Below are 23,539 nucleotides of genomic sequence, written 5' to 3' on the forward strand. Positions count from 1 at the left end.
GACTGACCGGACTTCTGTTTCCCAGACCAGGGCTTCTTTTGAGAGCCTCGACCTTTGAACGGTTTGCCCTTGTAGTGCGACCGAAAGGCACGAAAGGACCCCTGAGGGGGCCGAAAATCAGCATGCTTCTTCCCAGAAGCCCCCTTAGCCTTGGGGAAATGGGGCAAGAGAGTGCTCTTACCTCCGGTGATCCCCTTAATCAACACATCCAAGGACTCCCCAAAAAGGCGAGACCCATCATAAGGCAGATTGGCTAAGGTCTTACGTGAAGATTGGTCCACCGACCAACATTTTAACCAAACCAGGCGGCGAGACAACACCGCCACGCTGTGCACACGTGCAGCCAACGGGACTAAGTCCAAGTCCGCATCACACAGATACGCGACACCCTGGTGGATTTGATCCACCATATCCAGGGTCCCCGGCGAGGCCGAATCGGCCACTAGGACGCGCCTAAGCATCTGCGTCCAACTTGCGACAGCCTGGGCCGCCATGAGAGAGGCAAACAGAGCCTTAAGCATAGAACCCGTAACAGAGTAAGTATGACAGGCAAGAGACTCCAATCTCCTATCCGTGGCGTCACGGAACACTGGGGAATCCTCTGCAGGAATCGCAGTGGATTTGTTTAAAACCGCAATTGCGTGATCCACCGGGGGTGGCACACACCACCGTTCATCAGTGGAAGGCGAGAACCACCGTTCATCAGTGGAAGGCGAGAAAGGATAACGCAGCTTGAACCTACTTGGCACAGCAAAAGGTTTGCGTAGATTGCGCCATTGTTCCTTAACAGCGCGCTGAAAATCATCATTGCAGGGAAAAACCTGCGGCGTCCTGCGTTTTCTCTGCATCCCATAAGCCGCCAAGGCAGCGGGGGGACACACTTCATCCTGCAAACACAGCGTTTGTTTTATGGAAGCAATCAATTCATCCATGATTGCAAGCTCTTCAGGCGAGCCAGGGGGAGAATTATCAACCCCTTCAACTTCAGCCTCCACCTCGGACCCCACTAGATCCAGGGAGGAGCGGGACCCCGATAAGGAGGCCCCCGCCATAACAGCCCCATCACCTTCACCCTCAGAATCAGAGGAAAGAGAAACTCTGGGTCTCTTAGTAGATTGAGCAGCCACCAGCATCTGCACCTGAGCAGCAAGGCCAGCGCAATAGTGGCTAAATCCCCCCCTGGGGGGGAAACAGCGGTCCCCTGGCTTTCCACCAAGGCGGTAGGAAATTTGCCCTCCTGAGAATCCATTGCCCCAATATCAAATGCCGGATAATAAAGGGTTAACTGCCCCTTTAACAAGCGCGGCGAGCGCAGCCCACCGCACCACACACAAGCACAATGAGACCCCCACAGGGACAATAAAACTGACACAGGCAATGGATAAGAAGGATATAACCTGAGGAGACCCTCGCCGCTGCTGCTGCCTCGATCGGTGTATCCTGGAGAAGAGGAAGTGATGCGGCCAGGGCGCTCTATTAAAGCCTATGGGAGGCTACAAGAAAATGGCCGCCATGCATGTAGAACATGCGGCCGGAGCGAGTGCAGGCAAAAAGGCGCCGTTTGTATAGTGCCCAAACATGCCACAAAACATGCCCCACAGCACACAGCTTCTCACACTGACAAGGCTGACACACACAGTGTCACACAGCTCCCCCCCCCCCCTTGCAGCCCACAGCATGCAGCCGAGTGATAGGGAGACAAACAGTGAGAACAGAGGCAGGTTACACAGTCCCAGACTGACACCCCCCCAGACAGACAGGTCCCCACATAGATACACTTACCTCACAATGGCGTGGGGGACCCACACAGGCGAACAAGCCGCTGCACATGAGGCAGGGAGAGTCGCATACAAGACGCACAGAATGGGGGTTAAGAAACCGCACAGCGTCCAGTGAGGTAGCCACCTCACCAATCATCCCTGCACCGAACAGGGATGGGTCGTTCACTGTGCCAGGAGCGTTACCTGGCTGAACGCTCGATGGCAGGCTGGGATGCCACTGACCCACGACCTGCGACCAGGGGGATCAGCCCGAGACCCAGCCCGCATGATCCTCTTCATCCGAAGAACTAACTAATGCTGACAAAAAGAACAGCTAAGTAAAGGTAGAGAGAAAACTCAAACAAAAAATCAAAAAAGAAGAAAGAGCCTGGGGCACAAAGCCCCAGCACAGAGAGAGCCAGCCACTCCTGACAAGCTAGACATTGAAACTGAGATATGGTTGCAGGAAGTAGGAGGGTATTGACTGAGGGGACCACCCCTTGAGGGTGGGATATGTTAAAAGCTTTAATGTTAACATATTCTGTTGCCTAGCTACTCCTTCGGAGCAAAGTCTAATACCCCATAAGTGACGAATATGAAGAGGCGGCGACTGTCGGAGGACGTAAGAGAAATTGAGTTTGTAAGACCGCTGTGCAAATACGGTGTGACAAAGTATTGCAACGATCTCCATTTCATTCTCTAGGGTCTCTGCTGGAAAAAAAAAAAAGTCAATGTTTGGGGGTTCCAAGTAATTTTTGCGGTAAAATCGCGCAAATAGAACTTCAGAGAGCCTGTTGCCCAAAAGAAGTTCTTGTACTTTTTTTGGGCGACAGGCAGCCTGCGATTCTGTTTGTGTGTTTTTACCGTGATTCGTCTGGCAACAATCACACCAAAATCACACCGCGTTTGGGGTGCTATCGAAAGTGACAGGAATCACACGGGCGTCCCGCCATGACCCAGGATCGCGGACAGAACCGCAACGATTCTGCCCGTGATCCGGGACGCCAATCTGTGAACAGAGCATAAAGTTTCACTCAAAATTGCACAACTTTGGAGTCGCACTAGTGGGAACGCAGCCTAAAGACTAATATAAGTCTGGTAAAAAAAGGTTGCTAAAAGAGATTAGGGTAAATATCTTTTATCAGCTTCAGGGTTGTCACGTGACGGGAAATTACGGCTCATCAGCTGCAGTGGATGAGAGGAAGCGCTAACAACGGAACAACGGGGGAAATGGAAGTTTGTGGGTGGCGTCATTACTCTGGGATTTTAGCCCTGTCATCAATCGCTCACTGACACAGGGGAGCCGCAGCTCCTAGAACACGTGATGGTGCCAAAGCTGATCAATTAAAGGAGAAGTTCACCTTTAAAAGACTTTAGGAGCCTGTAAAGCATTGCACCCATGTTTAGCAGATCATGAGTGCAATGCCAGGCTCCTGCAGACTGTCAGTGTAGTTGTCTGCCTGAACCTCCGATAAGGGCCGGCAGTTACTAAATGACAGGAAGCTCAATAAACTACCTACAGCGCTCAACAGGACCCTGGAAGTTAATTGAGAACTACAAGCCGCAAAGCCTGATAGTAAAAATGATGACCCTGATGAAGTCAGATCACGAGCTGACGAAACGCGTCGGGTCGTAGGACCTGTGACTGCGCCAATACGTCATTTCCGGCTCCCGATGGAACGCAGAAGGCGTTCCTAACCCGGAGACCGCGATCATCCTTAATGCCTGGATATCGTTTATGTTTGTAAGTGCATCCATTTTATAATAAATTACTTTATATTAAACGTACTTCACTATCGAGACCCTTCTTTCCTTCTGGGTATATTGTGTGGGAGCCTATACCCAGGTCTAATGGTATTGGAGGAGGAATCGCTTTGGAGTATGTGAAGTTGATGCCTATTTTGAAGCCTGGTGTCTATTATATCCATTCGCTTTATAGACCCCCTATAATTGAAGGGGTCCACAGAATCTGGTAAGCATTCATACACTGTGGGTGTTCTGGTGGAGGTGTATATTGCTACCAAGCGTGTATCCCTCATCTATACTTGGATATTCATTGTCAACTCATGGACTATTTGGTTATATATTAATTTATGGACATTTTACAGAGATGTTGCACATTTTGGGAATAATCCATATCTTCCAACACTGCACTTTATATTTATTTGGCATTATTTGCACAGATTTGGTGTGTTATATTTATATTTATTCATTTTGATACAATTTGCACTTTATTTTTCACCATCTGCACAATATTGTATTTGTTCATATTTGTGATTTAGTTGAGCGCAATCTTTTGATTAGTAATAATTATTTATTTTTTTACTTTTCATGGATCACGTGTTGATTGCTGCTTCTAATTTAGGATTTTCCTACACTATTAATATAGAATTTATTGATTTTTACTCACTGTTTTTTATTCACCATTTAAATTTTACTTCCTTTGCGCGGGTATTTTGGTCATTCCACATTTTATCTTTCAAAGCATGATAGTAGTTGTAGTTCAATAATTTACATGGATCTGCGAATGATCATTGCGGCTGTGTGGGCTGTGCCCCTTCTTGAATTGTAACAGCAGATGTGGGGAGAAGATCCCCTGCCCGCTGTCACGGAGAGGAGGGAATCTGGGGAAGAGCAGGTGGATGCTGAACATATTACATCCTAAATATGGGTGCAGCATATCCAGAAGGGTGAACTTATCTTTTAAGTATATACCTTGATCTCAGGGGAGGGAGCTCTAGTGCACAGCCTGTGGTTGATGGCCTCAGCTCTGTTCCTGTGTGCTGTATGAAGGGCGTGTCTCTTCCCTCCAATCGGCTCTCAGAACTCATGTAACTGTAAAGAGCTGTGTAACTTCAGCTCTCTGCCCCCTGTTCTCTGACAAGCTTTATAAATTCTGGCCTTTAAAAAGCTGTAGAGCAGAGAAGACTGTCAATAAACAGGTACAACTTATGTAGTATTTGTTTTATCTATGTGTATCTCCTGAGGCCACTCACTTCACTGGGTATACGGAAGGGTTTACAACCACTTCAAGTCTATAAGCATCAGTTGATCCACCCAGAGATCTCCATCCAACCAATACCAGACCACAATTTCACATAGCCCCGATTTAGGTCTTTACCAGGTGTATTGTCTTTCCACCCCCATATTCAGGAACACATATGCTCAGACAATCCGAGTGTGCAGGTTTACAGAAAGATCTTTCATAAGAAAGATCCTTTGGTGGTTGGATCATATCTCTCCACATCCAATTACCCTGTGAAGTCTACAGGCAGCCTAAGACAATAGAAGCACTAAATTGACCTCCATCTTGGCAGGTTTACATTAAAATTACTAATCTATCTGGTTAGGTGACCTATATAAAACAAATACATAAACAAAGTAGGATTCATCTACTCTCCATACAAAAGGTAGAAAAAAAAAAAAAAAACGTAATTTCAGGAAATCCAGCAGATGCTTTCCATAAAAACATTAGAAGTATGTCTTCCGGGTGACTGAAGATCCCTGTCCGCAGATATGTGCAGACAAGCAGAATAGAGGTGTCCAGAATTTTGATGCCTGCAAGCTGACAAGTTTCAAATCAAAATATGTCCAAGAAGTGAAGAAGAACCACAGACAGAGCTTGACAGGCAGTGCTTAGACCACTGACAGCTCAGAAGGAGAAATGCAGTTCACTACTTCAGAACATGTCAGCTTATTTATTAGACTTACAATTCCCCTGTATATTCTTTCATCTGTACAAAACCCAAAAACAAAAAAAAGTATTATGTTCTAGCTTACCAATCCTTAAGCCCTTGTTCACACCAGTGCAATTTGTCGTACCACTTGAGAGTTCAAAGTTGCATGACAAGTCGCACCCCCATTAGTTGCAATGGAACAGTTCAAAATCAGTGCGACTCAAGTCACAGCATTTTTGAAAAAGGTTCCTGCACTATTTTTGTGCAACTTCATTGCGACTTGCACGAACATCTGTTAAATCGCGCAGCAAGCTGTCCTAAGGCCTCATACACACTGGACGTTATCAAAAACGTCAGTAGAAAGCTGTAGCTGTAAAAGGCGTTTTTCAGCGTTTTTTACCTTTTTTTAGCTGTAGCATTTTTTTTAGCTTTTTTGTTTTAGCAAAACTATACTCCCACAAAAGCTTATGGCTCAAAACCTTGATAAAGGCTGAATAACTAAGTTTTTTTTGCGTTTTTCAGCTTTTATCAGAGTTAAAGCGTTTTTAAAGCTGAAAAACACCTCCTTAAACCCATTATTTTTTGGGATTTTTTTTCCAGCCAGAAAATGCCCCTACCAAAAACTGTGTGTGCGTGGACACATATGATAACATGCTGGGGAGTTTACTGACTGCAGAAAAAAACATCTGACGCCAAAATCAGCCGCTGTAAAAACATCCAGTGTGCATGAGGCCTAAACAGTCAGCTTTGCATTTGGAAGACTGCTGCACAAATATGGTGTGATAAAAAATATTGCAACGATCTCCATTTTATTTTCTAGGGTCTCTGCTAAAAAAAATATATATAATGTTTGGGGGTTCTAAGTAGTTTTCTAGCAAAAAAAATGATTTTAGCTTGTAAACACTAAGTGTCAAAAATAGGCCCAGTCTTAAAAGTGGATAAATGGACAACTTTTTGTAAAGTACTACTGCTGTTAGGCCTCTGTATGTGTTAGGCTGTGTAAAAGTGTTACACATCTGGTATCGCCATACTCAGGAGGAATATCAAAATGTATTTTGGGGTGCAATTTTTGCTATGTACATGCTATGTGTTGGAAATATTTCATAAATGGACAACATTGTGTAAAAAAAAAAAAAATGCATTTTCATTCCACAGTTTCCAAAAACTTGTGGAAAAAAAAATGACACGTTCAAAAGACTCATTATGCCTCAAAAATTATACGTTGGGGTGTTTGCTTTCCAAAATGGGGTCATTTAATGGGGGTTTCCATTGTCCTGGTGCTCCAGGGCCTTCAAAAGTGCGATAGGTTGTCAGGAAATTATATGTGTAATTTCTGCTTCTAGAATGCCGGACGGTGCTACTTGGATGTTAGGCCTCTGTATGTGGCCAGGCTGTGAAAAAGTCTCACACATGTGGTATCGCCATACTCAGGAGGAGTAGTAGAATGTGTTTTGGGGTGTAGTTGCAAGTATACATGTGCTGTGTGAGAGAAATAACCGGTTAATACGTCAATTTGTAAAAAAAAAAAAAAAAAAAAAATTCTTCATTTTGCAAAGAATTGTGGGAAAAAATTACAACTTCAAAAAAAATCACCATGCCCCTTATTAAATACCTTGGAATGTCTACTTTCCAAAAAGGGGTCATTTGGGGGGTATTTGTACTTTCCTGACTAGCTTGTGGACTCTATAACTTTCACAAAGACCAAATAATATACACTTATTTGGATTATTTTTACCAAAAATAAGTAGCAGTATAAATTTTGGCCAAAATTTGTGAAGAAAAATGACTTAATTTGCAAAATTTTATGACAGAAACAAAGAAAAATGCGTTTTTTCACAATATTTTCAGTCTTTTTTTATTTATAGCACAAAAAATAAAAAACCCAGTAGTGATTAAATACCATCAAAAGAAAGCTCTATTTGTGTGAAGAAAAGGACACAATTTTTTTATGGGTACAGTGTTGCATGACTGAGTAATTGTCATTCAAAGTGTGAGAGCGCTGAAAGCTGAAAATCGGTCTGGGCAGGAAGGGGGTGAAAGTGCACTGTAGGCAAGTGGTTAAGGATGTTCCAAACAGTTGATTTGGCCACACCTAATGTTTTTGCTATCTCTCTGATGGGTTTGTTTTGTTTTTTCAGCCTAATGATGGCTTGCTTTACTGATAGTGACAGCTCTTTGGATTTCATATTGAGAGTTGACAGCAACAGATTCCAAATGCAAATAGCACACTTGAAATTAACTATGGGCCTTTTATATATTCCTTGTAAATAGGATAATGAGGGAATAACACACACCTGGCCATGGAACAGCTGAGCAGCCAATTGTCCCATTACTTTTGGTCCCTTAAAAAGTGGGAGGCACATATACAAACTGTTGTTATTCCTACACCTTTCATCTGATTTGGATGTAAATACCCTTAAATGAAAGCTGAAAGTCTGCAGTTAAAGCACATCTTGTTTGTTTCATTTCAAATCCATTGTGGTGGTGTATAGAGCCAAAAAGATTAGAATTGTTTCGATGTCCGTATATTTATGGACCTGACTGTACCTTCACTTCCTGTCCCATAGCCAAACAGGAAGTGAGAGGAAATCCCTGCAAATTAGGGCCCCTTTCACACAAGCTTTTCGATCTGATCTGCCTGTCAGTTTTTCAGGCGGACCGGATCAGATGCTCCAGGCAGCCCTATGGAGCGACAGATGTCAGCGGTGACATGTCCGCTGACACCTGCTGCTATCCCATCTGATCCTGTCCATGAAATCCAGATGGATGGAAACCCTATTTTCCATCTGTCTGGAGGATCGGATCAGATGGGATCGAATGAGAACGGACAGGCGGTCCGCTCTCATCCGATCTCCCCATAGAGGACAATGGGGATCTAACAGCTCTGTCTCTGCACACAGAGTGAAGACTAACCTGTCATCCGCCTGCTCAGCGGAGATTGGCGGATCGATCCCCCACTGAGCAGACTCGGGCGCAGCACTCATGTGAAAGGAGCCTAAGGGAATCTCTTGGGGACCCCCAGGTCAACAGAACTAGTGTCCCCATTGGAAGATTTCCCCGCTATTACTTTTCTGGGGACAACCCAAAATTTGGGATTTTCTTTTACTTTCACTTTCAATGATAACAGTAAACAGGACAAATAAAGAAAGTAAATCTCCCTAACGGGGGCACAGACAGCAATAAAATCTCACAGGGGTTCGAATACCTCTCCTTTCTAGCCAAAAACCCCCAACAAAAAGTTTTGCCTTTAGTTATACTTTAAGAATTAATGGCACCATCAAGTGTCTGCAAATGGGCTGAGCATACGATTTTGTGCACGTTCCCCACAGGCACAAGTGTGAACGCAGCCTAAGGGGCTAAAAATTGAAGCTGAACTCCAGCTAATGCTTTTTAAGCAGTTACAGCAAACTTTTTTCCTTTTGGGATAAAGGTTTTACATTAATGAATAAAAGCCAATCATTGTAAGCACCCCTGTCAGTGGTAAATAGTTTGTCTCAACCCTCTTACTGACACTTTGCCTGGACAGCTTGGTGTGTTAAAATAAGTTGAAAATGAGCAGACTTACGTGAAAATAAAGGAAAAAAGCCTAAAAAAAGCAAACGAATGGAGCCACCACATCTAAGAATTGTTAAGCTTCTATGCAATACATTTCTGTTTTTAGGTTTAGATATGCTTGAAATCTCTAAACCTCCTTTTTCAGGAACATTTAGCAATTTACCCACATAAATCCAGCTGGCACAGGCACTCATCCAACAGAAATTCCTGATTTACTCCCCCAATGGAAAAATGTACTAAATAAATAAAGTGGCTCTAAAGTCTAAACATTTTTACTTTACGTTACTAAACCTAAAAACATTTTTACCTTAATGCATTGTTTGCATTAAGGTTAAAAAAAAAAAAAAAAAAAAAGTTTTCACTTTCCCTGCGTGAAGTGTAAGGACCGACCGGCTCACACCATAGAAAGGCAGTCCAGATGCGTTTCGGCTGCTTTTCTGCATACGTATTTTTGATGTATTCCAGTGCATTTTTCATGCAGTCCAGTGCATTGCCCCCCCCCCTCTTTTTTCCTAACCATAAAGCCCCTTTCAAACTTGTGCAACTTGTCCTGCAACTTGGGACTGAAAAGTCGCATGACGAGTCATACCCCATAATTTCCAATGAGTACCATTCATATCTGTGCAACTTCAAGTCGCAGTGACTTAGAAGTAGTCCCTGCACTACTTTGGTCTGGCTTCGATGCGACTTGAGGTCCACAGACAGAAATACTCACCTTGGAATGAAGCGTTCCAGAGCTGTACGGTCACCGCTGAAAGGGCTAACATGTTCTCCTGGTCTTTCTTCTGGGTTCGTTCGCTCTGGCTATGTGACTGGCCTGAGCTGGAATGACGTCACTCCTGTGCATGCGACTATGGCTTTTGCCGAAACACATCAGCGTTACTGTTTTGTCACTCTGATGTACCAATAAACTACACTTTAAAGCGGAGTTCCGGGCACAAAAACGATTTTTTTTTTTTTTGTGCCCCTCCGCTAGGTAGAGCTCACCTGAAAAGGAATTGGATAGTTATTTTTATTTTTTTTTGTTTACTCACCTTTTTATTGAAGATCGTAAATACTCACCTATGACTGCTTCCTCCCTCGGAGCCGCGGCTCACCCCGTCACTTCCTGCCTCGCGATGATTCCTGGGAGCTAAACGTCATAGCTCCCAGGAATCAATGCGACGGCACCGGCCCGGCTCGTCATTTCCGGGCGACGCCGCATTCCCCTGCTAAACAGCTTCTGGGCATGCCCAGAAGCTGTTTAGGAATGCGGCGCCGCACCGGAAGTGACGAGAGGGGCCGGTGCAGTGCATTCTGGGACACGAAGACGCGGAAGAAGACCGAGAAGAGGACCGCGCCGGCTTCAGCTGCCCACAACAGAGATGGAAACGCTGTGGAAGAAATTTTCTAAGTGAGTATTTCTTCTAAAAGGTAAGTGCGAACCGGGACAGATCAGAGGCTAGCCATTGTGGAATGTGCTAGCCCTGACTGTCCCGGGGGTATGTTCAGCAAAAAATGACATCTGTGCCCGGAACTCCGCTTTAAGGAATTCAGTGTTGCCGCCTCTTCCTACTACTCGTGAGCGCTGGAGCCCTCAGTTCCAGCACGAAGCAAGGTATGCCGGCCCTTCAGACCGCATGCGCCAGTGATGTCACTTGCTACGTGCAGGGTGAAGATCTCCTAAACGGTGCAGGTTTAGGAGATATTCATTTTACCTACAGGTAAGTCTTATTATAATAGGCTTACCTGTAGATAAAAATGACCAAGCAAGGTTTACTACTGCTTTAAAGCTTCCTGGATTTGGCCTTTAATCACCTTACGACCGCCCGCCACAGATTTACTGCGGCAGGCAGCTGCTCCTGGGCGAACCGACGTAGCTCTACCTCGGTTGCACGCAGGCAGCTAGGGGGCGGGCGGGCAACGCACTCCCGCCCCCGCTCGTCAGCAGGGAAGCTGGTGCGTGTGTCAGACGGCTCCGATTGCCGCCTGACATCGGGGATCTCTCCCTGCTGACAGAGAAGGATGTAAACACAGCCGTCCGTCCTTCTGCCTTCAATGATTACAGAGACTATGTGATCCTGCTATATAGGATCACATGTCTCTATGGTCATCGCAGACGCCACACCCCCGCAACAGTTAGAATCACTACCCTAGGCTTATATTTAACCCCTTGATCACCTATACTGTTAACCCTTCCCTGCCAATGGCATTATTACAGTAACTGCATATTTTTAGCACTGATTACTGTAGTATGTCCCTGGTACCCCCAAAAGTGTTAAAAATGTCAGTTAGGGGTCCGACCTGTCCTCCGCAACGTCGTAGACCCGCTAAAAATCGCTGATCACTGCCATTACTAGTAAAAAAAAAAAAAAAAAAAAAGACATAAATCTTTCCCGTAGTTAGTAGACGCAAAAACTTTTGCGCAAACCAATCAAATAGGCGTATTGCAATTTTTTTAACCAAAAATATGTAGCAGAAAACAAATTGGCCTAAAATGTAAAAAAAAAATTTTGATTTTTACATTTTTTTTTTGAGAATGTCATATAGCAGAAAGTAAAAAATATTGGGTTTTTTTTCAAAATTGTCGCTCATTTTTGTTTATAGCGCAAATAATAATAAAAAAAAAAAAAAAATTTGCACAGATGATCAAATACCACTAAAAGAAAGCTCTATTTGTGGGGAAAAAAGGGACGTAAATTTTGTTTGAGTACAGCGTCGCACGCCCGCGCAATTGTCTGTTAAAGTGACGCAGTGCCGAATCACAAAATAGGGCCTGGTCATTAAGGGGAAAATCTCCCGGTCTTAAAGTGGTTAAATATACTTTGGCTGGGACTCAACAGTTTGTGGCTTCAAGCATAGCGTAAAGTGACCTGCAAAGTTTTCCTCTCTTTAGTCCCTTATCTTTACCAGTTCATCTCTCACACCTGTCACCTAAAGACTATATAGACAGAAGTTATTGAGAAACCGAGAGTCAACTGAGCCAGTACATGAAGCATGCAACCATATGCATGTAGCTGCTAAAACAGAGGGTTAGGAACTAGAGAGGGTGGCAACGTTTCAAATGGTATGTCAAACAGTCAGAATCATATATCTCACAATCTGTATTTCCTAATCTCTTGGCATAACACCCACGACACAACACATTCAGTAGTTTCCACATCCAACACACCCTCTGCTCATTATTAAAGTTGAATTCCATGGAAAGTAAAGTCCAATTCAGACGTGCACTGCCTGGTAGTCACAATGGGATTATCGGACGAATGACCCTCTGTTTTTTGGCATGCTAGTCTCCATTATGAAAATGAAGAGGGTACTAAAGTTACACAAATTTTCATACGACAGAATAAAAAAAAAAAAAAAACAGAAGTGATGCAATGTATTGTATTTGTATTGTATTGTATTTTTTTTGAGAAAACTGTACTGATTAAACAAAAATCGTATGATAAAGTATCCTACGAGAAAAATGTGCACGCTTGTCCTATCGGATAGTTTTGCACGACCTGTCCTGATCGGGTCTCGAAAGCCGTGAACTATCGATCAGATTATCGTATGATCGCTTAGAAACCGGTGTTCTTCATACAATTTTCTGATTGTATGTACTAAGCTTAAGGCCCCTTTCACACATGCTGTCCATTTGTCTGTTTTTCATCCATCCGTTGACGGATGAAAAACGGACATCAATGTATCGCTATGTAAAAACGGATGACAACGGATGATCATCAGTTAACATCCGTTTTCATCCGCTTCCGTCAATGTCCGTTTTTATGAACGGATGAATGCCCTATTTTTCAACCGTCAAAAAAACGGATCGGACGAAAAACAGATGACAAACGGATGACAAACGGATGACAAACGGATGACAAACGGATGACAAACGGATGACAAACGGATACATTTTGAAGTGACTGAACTGATGAACTGAACGGACCGTATGTGTGAAAGGGGCCTTACTACGTGCAAGCTGTGTTTGTTGTGGCGTCTGCATCCCCCCAGAGCTGCGTGTATGCAGCCCATAGAAGTGGCCTTCCCATTGCTTCTGGCCATAAGGTTGGGGTGAAATTAAAGTGGACTAGTTTCTCTTCCCTGCATGGCAGCCTATATTTTCCCCCAGTACATGGTTCCTATAATAAGTCAGCAATGACTGCTCCCATATTCCTTTAACCACTTTTCTACCAGAGCCTTTTTTTTGCTTTTTTGTTTTTTGTCTTTTAGGTTTGCACACGTTAAAATGCACATTTTAGGTCTTTAAGAGGAACTAAAGCTTCCTCTAAAACTTTTACCTATAGGTAAACCTATATTAAGGCTTACCTATAGGTAGTGTAAATATCTCCTAAACATGCACCGTTTAGGAGATATTTACTTTGCATGCAGCCAGTGACATCACTGGTGCATGCGCTCTGAAGGAACGGCCGCCCGTGCCATTCCTTTAGAGCCCTGTGCCGTGAATGGAGGCTCCCGCGTGCATCCGCAGGAGTGACGTGATCGCAGCTCCTGCCAATCAGATGGCCGGAGGATGCAAACCCGGAAGGAAGACAGCGGAACATGTTGGCCATATCAGCGGTGTGCAGGTGCTGCTGCGGGAGCTTTGTTCGAAGGTAAGTACTTATTTCATAACGAGCTAGTATGCGATGCATGCTAGCTCAATACGCCTTTGTCTTTCAGGTTTTTAGGGGTTTTTTTTGAAGGTTTACAACCTCTTAAAATGAGTTACCTCCCCCAAATATATGCTATCTGGAAGCTGGGGCCCTGGACAATAAAATTGTAGCAGTTGCAAATTTTTTTATGTCACATACTATTAGGCTCCGTTTGCACTATTGCGACTTGTTGTTGCGACTTGACACATGTCAAGTCGCACAGCAAGTCAAAAGCCATTAATTTCAATTTGGCTCGTTCTAACTGCTGCGACTTCAGTCGCCGCGACTTGAAAAGTAGTTTGTGCACTACTTTTGAGCCGACTTCAGTGCGACTTCCTTCTATAATGAGGGACAAGTCGCACTGAAACCCGCAAACAACTAACACTACAAAGTAGCTTGATTTCGTAGCCGCGATAGTGGAAACGGAGCCTTAGGGTTCAGAGCAAGCAAACAATACATTACTGGATTTCTGGTATAATAGAGCTGCACTGAGTGTGTCAATGGACACACAGGGGGCAGCTCAGAATCAAGCCCGCTAAAGTGCCTTGCTACGGGGGCACACAGAGGGGGAGGGAAAAGTTCCAGGAGTGCCAGCAGGGGACCAAAGAAGAGGAGGATCAGGACTGTCCTGTGCAAACCCACTGTACAGCGCAAGCAGGTATACTATGTTTGTTAAAAAAAAAAAAAAATTAACACACATTAATTATGATACTAGAAATATTGCCACTCACTGACGTGAGCCAAGAGGTGTATAATGTGCAGAGCAATCTTTTTCACATACAGATACACCCGCTGCATGCATTTATGTTCGTGTGTGTGTTTATTATATTATCCTTTTTTATTTATTTTTGTTAACACGTATCTTTTGTACTACTACAAGGGGATCAACAGCCCCTTATTTGACAGCATACTGTAATGACAGGTTCTCTTTCCTGAGACATCAGGGGTCTATTGGACCCCTGATGTCTCCCCTACCATCCACTGATGCTAATAGAACACAGATCACACTTCATTAGCTTCTTTCCCAGCAATAGCTGCCAGGGAAAATGACAGCTGAAGCCAGAATTGACGTTATACACGTTGCTGTGTTCATTCAGCAGAGGAGAGCTCAGAGAATGGATCTCCCTCTGTTACACCTGCCATGCCAGGCCGGAGGGCCCGCAGGTTCTGTAGCAGCTGGGAGTGTGTTTAAAATCCCATTCTACCAACCGACATTTTTAAAAGGCCTTCATAGACAAGGAGTTAAAGAAACCTTGTCATCTTGAACATTCTGGGCAAAATGACATGGTCTGTGTGGACTTATGTTTTTTATTAGTAATGGCGGCGATCAGCGATTTTTAATCGGGATTGTGGTGGACAAATCTGACATTAAGTGGCACTTTTTGGGGACCAGTGACATTAATACAGTAATCAGTGCTAAATAATATGCACTGTTACTGTATAAATGACACTGACAGGGAAGGGGTAAACACTGGGGGTGATCAAAGGGGTTAAATGTGTTCCCTAGATGTGCTTACTAACTGTTTGGGGGATGGATTGAACAGAGGCAGAGAGAGATCTGTGATTCAGCGTAGCTGAACCACACGATCTTTCCCTGCCTCTCTGACAGGAGAGCCATCTTACATTGTTTACATTCCAGAAGGCTCTCCTGTCAGTATTGCCGAAGATCGCGGGAGGCCAGTGGAGATCAAGCCCGCTCCTCCCGCGGTCTGACTCCCGCTGTATTTAATCACAGCGGAAACGTGCTGCCGCCGTCTAAACCGCATGCACATAATCCCGTAGATCTATGCGATTATGCACAGCTGAGCCACATTGCCACAGTAAATCTGCATGGGGCGGTCGGCAAATGGTTAAGATAAAAAAACCTCTGACTTTACATTCTCCTTTAGGCTCCGTTCACATGTAAGCGTTTTGGGGCGTTTTTGGGGAGTTTTTCTGCTCTAGGATCAGCTCTCAAAACGCCCAACAAGACAAATCCTATTCATTTCAATGGCCCCTGTTCACATCTGAGCTTTTTGACGCTGTAAGCAAAATGCCCAACGCTCAAAAAAGTACATGAGCTTCTTTTTGGGCAGATTACAGGCGTTTTCCATTGGTTTCTATTCAATCTAAAAACACCTGCACAAAAAACGCCTGTAAAAACGCCTGTAAATCGCGGTAAAAAAAGCGCGAAAACGCTATGCTCAGGTGTGAATGTAGCCTTAATGCCTGGTTCGCACTAATGGTGCACCAAAATGAAATTTCCGGTGCCGAAACTGAAATTCAGGATGTATTTGGTCAAAAACTGAAACGGACAATTAAAAAAAAAAACATTTTTTAAATGTAATTATTGTGGCTGGCGATTTTGCATTGAAGTCAATGGAATGCAGCAAAACACAGATAACCCTATTTTTGGCCGCTAAATTTCGGCGGCTAAAACATCAGTGCATCTCTAGTTCACATCTATGCAGTTTGCTTTTGATCCATTTCTGCAGTGCATTTTATGTTTTTGCACATGTGTTTTTCACACATGTTTGATGCGTTTTTTTATGCATTTTATTTTTATTTTCTTTAAAAGGGGAGAGGTTTGTTGTTAGGCGGACTAAAAATCACAAAATGCATCAAAAACGCACTACAGTGTGTCCATTAACCACTTGCCTACTGGGCACCTTTACCCCCTTCTTGCCAAGGTCAATGTTTCAGCTTTCAGCGCTGACCACTTTGAATAACAATTGCCCGGTCATGTAGCACTGTGCCCAAATTAAATGTAATGTTTTCATAGAAATAGAGCTTTCTTTTGGTGGTGTTTAATCACCTCTGGGTTTTTTTTTTTGCTCAATCTCAAGTTAAAGATCACATCTGCTTTCACCATTCAATCCCAAAATTCGATTGATCAAAATATGATCCTATTCATGAACAAAGTATCTCAGCTCTGCTGATGCAGAACTACTACTAACAGTTCAGCCTGGCCAATTGACTCAGTTTGACTGAATCTAATTGGAAGTCTACACTGATCAGAAGGGAACAATATCCCAGTTTCACTACTCCACTGGACTGGAGCCAATCCTACTTTCATCTCCAGACTCCTAGTGCAGGTTAAACTGGTCTTTGCTTATCACATGAAGGTACAATGGACTACACTCCAACTTGTGTTCTTCTAATTCACTTTAAACACTTCAACTCCAGAAGGTTTTACCCCTTAATAACCAGGCAATTTATTGCTATACAGCATTGCGTTATTTTAACTGACAATTGCGTGGTCGTGCAACGATGTACCCAAATAAAATTGACGTCCTTTTTTCCCCACAAATAGAGCTTTCTTTTGGTGGCATTTAATTATCTCTGTTTTTATTTTTTGGGCTATAAACAAAAAAAGAATCACAATTTTGAAAAAATATATTATATTAATATATATTTATTACTTTCTGCTATAAAACACACCCAATAAAAAAAAAATAAGTTATTAAATCATCAATTTAGGCCAATATGTATTCTGCTACATATTTTTGGTGAAATAAAATCCCAATAAGTGTATATTGATTGGTTTGCACAAAAGATATCTTGTCTACAAACTAAGGGAAAGATTTGTCATTTTTCTTTATTTATTTTTTACTAGTAATGGCGGCGATCAGCGATTTTTAGCGGGACTGCGACATTGCGGTGGACAGATCGGACTCCTGACACTTTTCAGGAGACCAGTGACATTACTACAGTAATCAGCGCTAAAAATATGCACTGTGACTGTACTGACACTGGCAGGGAAGGGGTTAACACCAGGGGTGATCAAAGGATAAATGTGTGCCTAGGGGGTGCTTTCTAACTGTGTGTGGGGGTTGTATTTACTGGATGAACACAGAGACCTGTGTTCCTAAATAGGAGGAACTGACAGAACAGCGGTCTGCCGTGGGGAGAGAGGAGAGAGAAGAAGAGAGAAGAGAGAAGAGAGAAGAGAGAAGAGAGAAGAGAGAAGAGAGAAGAGAGAAGAGAGAAGAGAGAAGAGAGAAGAGAGAAGAGAGAAGAGAGAAGAGAGAAGAGAGAAGAGAGAAGAGAGAAGACTGAATGGCAGCTCTGTGTCTGAATGGACACACGGAGCTGCAGCGCAGCTCGGGTGCCCCCATAGCAAGCTCTGGGGGAACTCGATAGGTGGGAGGGGCAGGAGAAGCAACAAGGGACCCGGTAAGGAGGATCCAGGCTTCTCTGTGCAAAACCAACGGCACAGAGCAGGTAAGTATAACATGTTTATTTTTCTTTTTTAAAAAGGAGACTTTACAATCACTTTATTAAGTCATCCTCAATACCGCAGAAAAAGGTGCATACACCTTTTCCAAAATGCGACCTAAAGGGAAAATCGCATGGTCATTTTATATATGCAATCTCCCTGCCGTTCCTGCGCCTGCAGACATGCTATGGTTTTACATGCATAAGGGTGCCATTCAGAATGAACGGCACCCCTGCACAATTTTGCAGAGCAGTGCGTTTTCGCTGCAGGAATTGCTGCAAATCCTGCACCCACAGCAACACGCATATTTGTGAACCTAGTGTTATTAGGGTGACCATACAAGATGCGATCTGATCTCATTTCAATTTACCAAAACTATGTAAGAGGATGACAAACCTCTACAATCCACTAAATTTATATCCGATGATACAGGCCCTTACATGACAGTTGTTGGTAGAGATGCCCCGAAATTTCTGCGGCCGAAAAATGGCGTTATCGACATTTTGCCGATAAGAGAAGAAGGTGCTGTTAAAGGACGCCAACGCACGTGATTTTGCTACAATTTTGCTGTGCTTATTCATAGGTCATGTAACTCAAAAAATATTTTAAAAACGTAACACGGGGCAGTTTCAATGCATTTCAACAGGGAGGTGCGTTTTTTTTGTGGTTTCTTAACAGCAGGACTTTTAACACTACAACAGAAGCACAAGGGGCCAGTGTGAAGACATTCATAGAATTTAAAAAGGTATACATTTTTCTTAAGCTTTTCTTGCGCTAAAGGTGCCGATAAAGGTCGACAAAAAATTCATATTCATTTAAAGTGATTGTGTTGTTTTACAAAGTAAAACTTTCATTAAGTTTAAAATAAAAATGAAAGGCAAAACATTTTTGTATAAATATAAAAAAAAACAAAAAAAAAACAAACATTACAAATACCTTTTTCCTTTTTTATAAGTGATCACATTCCCTCTATTCTCAGCTGCATAAGAGCCGAGGGAGGAGGAGAAGCAGTACACTGAGCTTCCCAGTGAATGGCTGTGCAGCGAGGTGTGTCAGGACAAGTCTGATCATTGGAGGAGAGTACACTGAGTTCCCAGCATAGCTACAGAACTGACCACGCTGTGCTCTCCTGCTTAGTGTGATCAGTTTTTACTACAAAAACAGGGGGAAAAGCAGGAACACCAGGGATTTCACATAAAGGAAGCAATACAAAGAAAACACGATACTTTCTTATACAAGCACATGGTACAGCAGGCACATATCAGGAATATGATGTGTTGGGGTAACACACTCTATAAATTCATGATATTGATCAAAAAGTTGAATATAATACAAAGAAACACACTATATATATATATATATATATATATATATATATATATATATTTTATTCAAGCTGCGCGATTAATCATTAAAAAAAAAAAATTGCGATCTCGATTCACCCCCCTCACGATCCTAAAACGGCATGACCTCAGTTCTTAGGCTCCATTCACACCTGAGCATATCATTTTCAGGCGTTTTTATGGGTGTTTTTTGCAGGTGTTTAGAGGCAGGCATTGACATCTAACAAAAGTGCTCGTAATTTGCCAAAAAAGAGCTTCAGGCATCGACAAAATGCTCATATGTGAACAGGGGTCATTCAAAAGAATGGGATTTTGCTTGTTGGGCGTTTTGAGATTTCAGAGATGAGTGTTTTACAAACTCAAAATCGCTCAGGTGTGAAAAGGGCCTTAGGCCCCTTTCACACATACAGTCCGTTCAGATCTGCCTGTCTGTTTTGCAGGCGGATCTGATCAGATGCCCCATTCATCCCTATGGGGCAGCGGATGTCAGTGGAGACATGTCCGCTGACACCTGCTGCTATCCGCTTCCGATGCTGTCCGTCAAATCCGGATGGATGGAAACCCTATTTTCCAAGCGTCTGGCAGATCTAATGTGAACAGACAGGCGGTCCGTTCTCTTCCGATTCCCCATAGAGAGCAGCGGGGATCTGACAGCTCCCTCTCTGCACACAGAGCAGAGACGAAGCCGGCATCCGCCTGCTCAGCGAGGATCGACGGAACGATCCCCTGCTGAGCTGAAAACAGAACAGACATGTGTGAAAGGACCCTTAGGCCCCTTTCACACGGAGCGGACCGCATTGCGATCCGCTCCGGCACTTTTTTTTTTTTCTCGGACACGGATGACATTTGTGTCATCCGGTCTGTATGTCCGCATATCATCCCATCCGTTTGCGGATGATATACGGACATAATGCATGTCTATGGGATTGCGGATGTCGGCGGATGACACCGCTGACATCCGATTTTGCGTCCTTTCCGTTTTTTAAATGGAAGAAAAATAGGGTTCTGTTCCGTTCCAAACAAACGGAACAGAACTGAAAGGAAGAAAATCCGATGTCAGCGGATGGTATTCCGCCGACATCCGCAATCCCATTGACATGCATTATGTCCGTATATCACCTGCAAACGGATGGGGTGACATACGGAACGTCCGTGTGAAAGGGGCCTTACAGAGCTGTTCTCTGCTCACTCACAGCTGTAAAAAAATAAATACAAAAATAAAAAAAGAGCCATCAACATTGTTAAGGGCTCTTTCACACGGCCGCTCCGCTTGTCCGCAAATCATCCTATTTTTTTGTGGATAATTTGCGGACATAATGTAAGTGAATGGCACTGCGGAATACCATCCACTGACATCGGATTTTCGTCCTTTCAGTTCTGTTCCGTTTGTTTGGAACGGAACAGAACCCTATTTTTCTTCTATTTAAAAAACGGAAAGGATGCAAAATCGGATGTCAGCGGTGTCATCCGACTTTCCTCCTTTCAGTTCTGTTCCGTTTTTGGAATGGAACAGAACCCTATTTTTTCATCCATGTAAAAAACGGAAAGGAAGGAAAATCGGTGTCATCCGCTGACATCCGCAATGCCATATACTTACATTATGTCCGCATATCATCCGCAAACGGATGGGATGATATGCGGGCACACGGAGCGGATGACACAAATGTCATCCGCTCCGTGAAAAAAAAAAAAAGTCCCGCAGCGGACTAAAGCAGCAGAGCGGCCGTCTGAAAGAGCCCTTAGGCTGCTAGATAACTATAAACACAATGCTTTACAAGGTATCATTTCCTTCTTTTAGATCAAAGGAATGAACTTCTGTGTGTAAGTGACGGCAGTTTAACCTCTTAAATACTAGGGTCCCTTTCACACCTGTCCATTCCGTGGATGGAACTGTTATGCTCAGCGGGGGATCGATCCGCCGATCCCCGCTGAGCAGGAGGATGACAGCTCCGGTAAGAACAGACCACCTGTCCGTTCTCATCCGATCCGATGGACGGATGGAAAATAGGGTTTCCATCCGTCCGGATTTGATGGACAGGGTTGGATCGGATGACAGCGGACATGTCGCTTCCCCATAGAGATGCATGGGGCATCCGATCAGATCCGCCTGAAAAACTGACAGGTGGATCTAAACGGGTCCGCAAGTGTGAAAGGGGCCTAAGCCTTTTTCTGACACTCGTTGCTTACAAGTTAAACTCAGTGTTTTTGCTAGAAAATTAGTTAGAAACCACAAACATTATATATATTTTTTAGCAGAGACCCTAGAGAATAAAACAGCGATCGTTGCAATCTTTTATGTCACACTGCATTTGCGTAGAAGTCTTTCAAAACTCAGTTTTTTCGGGGAAACAATACACTTTAATTAATTTAAAAAAAAAACTAAACAATAAAGTTAGCCCAATTTTTTTTGTATGATGTAAAAGATGATGTTACGCGGAGAACCCTGAGCTTTATTCTAAGCAAAAAAATTGTGATTGTTATTTAATCCAGACTCGTTCAGCTCTAATATATATATATATATTAAAAAAGAAATACATACATACATACATACATACACAAATATATATATATATATATATATATATATATATACACACACACACACACTACACAAACATGTTTCTCCCCCCCCCCCCCCCACATTTTCAGTTTTGGTTTTTGACCAGATACATCCTGAATTTTCGGTACCAAAATATCCATTGGGTACACCTCTAGTTGTAGATGGATCTAATAGACATTGTACAGTGTATGGTCAGCATACTGATAGGGCTAGAAGCAACAAGAGATATTTGGCTCCAGTATGACAGACATGAAACATTGGAATAATCAATGATCTTGCTAGCAGGCACATACCTTGCGATCACTACTACCCCTTGTCTGCAGTCCTTACCTTATCTCCTATGCTGCTGGGATCAGTGTGGGGTAAGTCTGGGCTGGGGGTGTCATTGACAAGCACCCCAAAGTCCCCCGGTTCCTCTTCAGCCCCAGGAGAGCAGCTGAGTGGATGTTTGATGTCATGCAGAGACTTCTGTCCAGAGGATGGCAAGGACTTAGGAGTGCTGGAGCCTGACATGGCCAAGCAGGGGCTGAGGTCTGCTTAGCAACCAGATGCCGCTGTCATAGAGATGATGTGTACTGGAAGGAAGGGGGATCGCCTCCTAATCACACTATGTACTCACACTCATCGTGCCCTCTCCTTCAGCGTACGGTGACACCCCCGATCCTCCCAGGCTGCTGATCTTGGAGGAGATGTAATCAGGGTTGGGGAGGGGGGTCACGCCTGTCAACTCTATGGGGAACCCTCGGAGGGTGCGATCCACCACAAATAACAGCTGTGCCACTTCAGGCTTTCCCGAGACTCCTCCTTTTTCGCTTTCTCTTTTTTTTCTCCATCCCGATCGTACCCCCCTTCCCCCCTCCCACTGTGGGTGACTTCACCGGAAGTGCAACCCAGCCATGACCACCGGAAGTGCTTGTGGATCCACTCTGATACAGGAAGAGCTCCTAGGTGGAGGCACTGGCCAGGGCAAAACACAGATCACACGAGCTACACTATTCTCATATCTGTATCTGTCATTATACACTGAACAAAAATTATAAATCAAACAAAACATAATAGTCCAAGATTCTCCAGTGAAGCAGAACATATAATGTGTAGAGAAGAAATGGATCCACCACCAGGAGAGGGACATACACTGACTCTGAAGGCCCGTACACACGTACCGATCGTCGGCATACAAACGTCGGTGGACGAAGGATCTGCCGATTGTACGCGTGTTAGTATGGTGCCTCCGACAGATGTCTGCGCACAATCCGCGGACAAAAGTCTTTCGTGCAAACATGAAAATATTTGTATGCCGACACCAGAACGGACGATTGTTCGCCTGTCAGTACACAATTCGGCCGACAGACCGCAGATTTGCAAGACTGGGCATGCTCAGAAAATAGAAAACACAGGGAAAGTTAACCATTACATGACATCACTTCTGCAGTCGGCGGACAAAATTCTTGTGCTGTCCTTGTGCTGTCTTTGCACTTTTCAGCAGACACCGACATCCCGGGGAGAAAAGAGGAACATTTGTAAGCCGACCATCGGTACGTGTGTACGGGGCTTTACCAGATCCAGGTGACCACTGGGGTTAGCACACTCCTATAATCACACAGTCATTTAATCCAGGATACTTAGATTCATGGAAAGGGACTCCACCACTGGTAAGAGACTCCGCAAACATAATAAAACGATGATCAAGCATCGCTGAGAGCAATTAATTACATTTTAAAAAACAAGCTGTACACAAGATACAATCATATATAAATTGAAAGCAGAGTTACAAAGAAGGAAACTGATAAGTTTCAAACCAAAAACATGGGTAACCTCAAGCTGTACGTC

At 43.7% G+C, this 23,539-nt stretch overlaps 1 protein-coding gene across 2 annotated transcripts in view; it reads right to left on the reverse strand.

The window, feature by feature from the left end:
- Window positions 1-22,585, reverse strand: part of SNX30 (sorting nexin family member 30) — a 125,696-nt gene extending 103,111 nt beyond the window's left edge. The window contains exon 1 of one of the 2 annotated variants that reach the window (XM_082255845.1): window positions 22,329-22,585. In XM_082255845.1, the coding sequence (XP_082111971.1) occupies window positions 22,329-22,334 (6 nt within the window). In that variant the 5' untranslated portion in view covers window positions 22,335-22,585. Of the gene's footprint in view, window positions 1-22,039 lie in introns of both variants that reach the window. The other variant, XM_082255844.1, reaches the window with a different exon arrangement.
- Between the last annotated feature and the right edge of the window lie 954 nt (window positions 22,586-23,539).

The sequence above is a fragment of the Pelophylax lessonae genome, assembly GCF_965119305.1.
Source record: "Pelophylax lessonae genome assembly, chromosome: 1".
Lineage (NCBI taxonomy): Eukaryota > Metazoa > Chordata > Amphibia > Anura > Ranidae > Pelophylax > Pelophylax lessonae.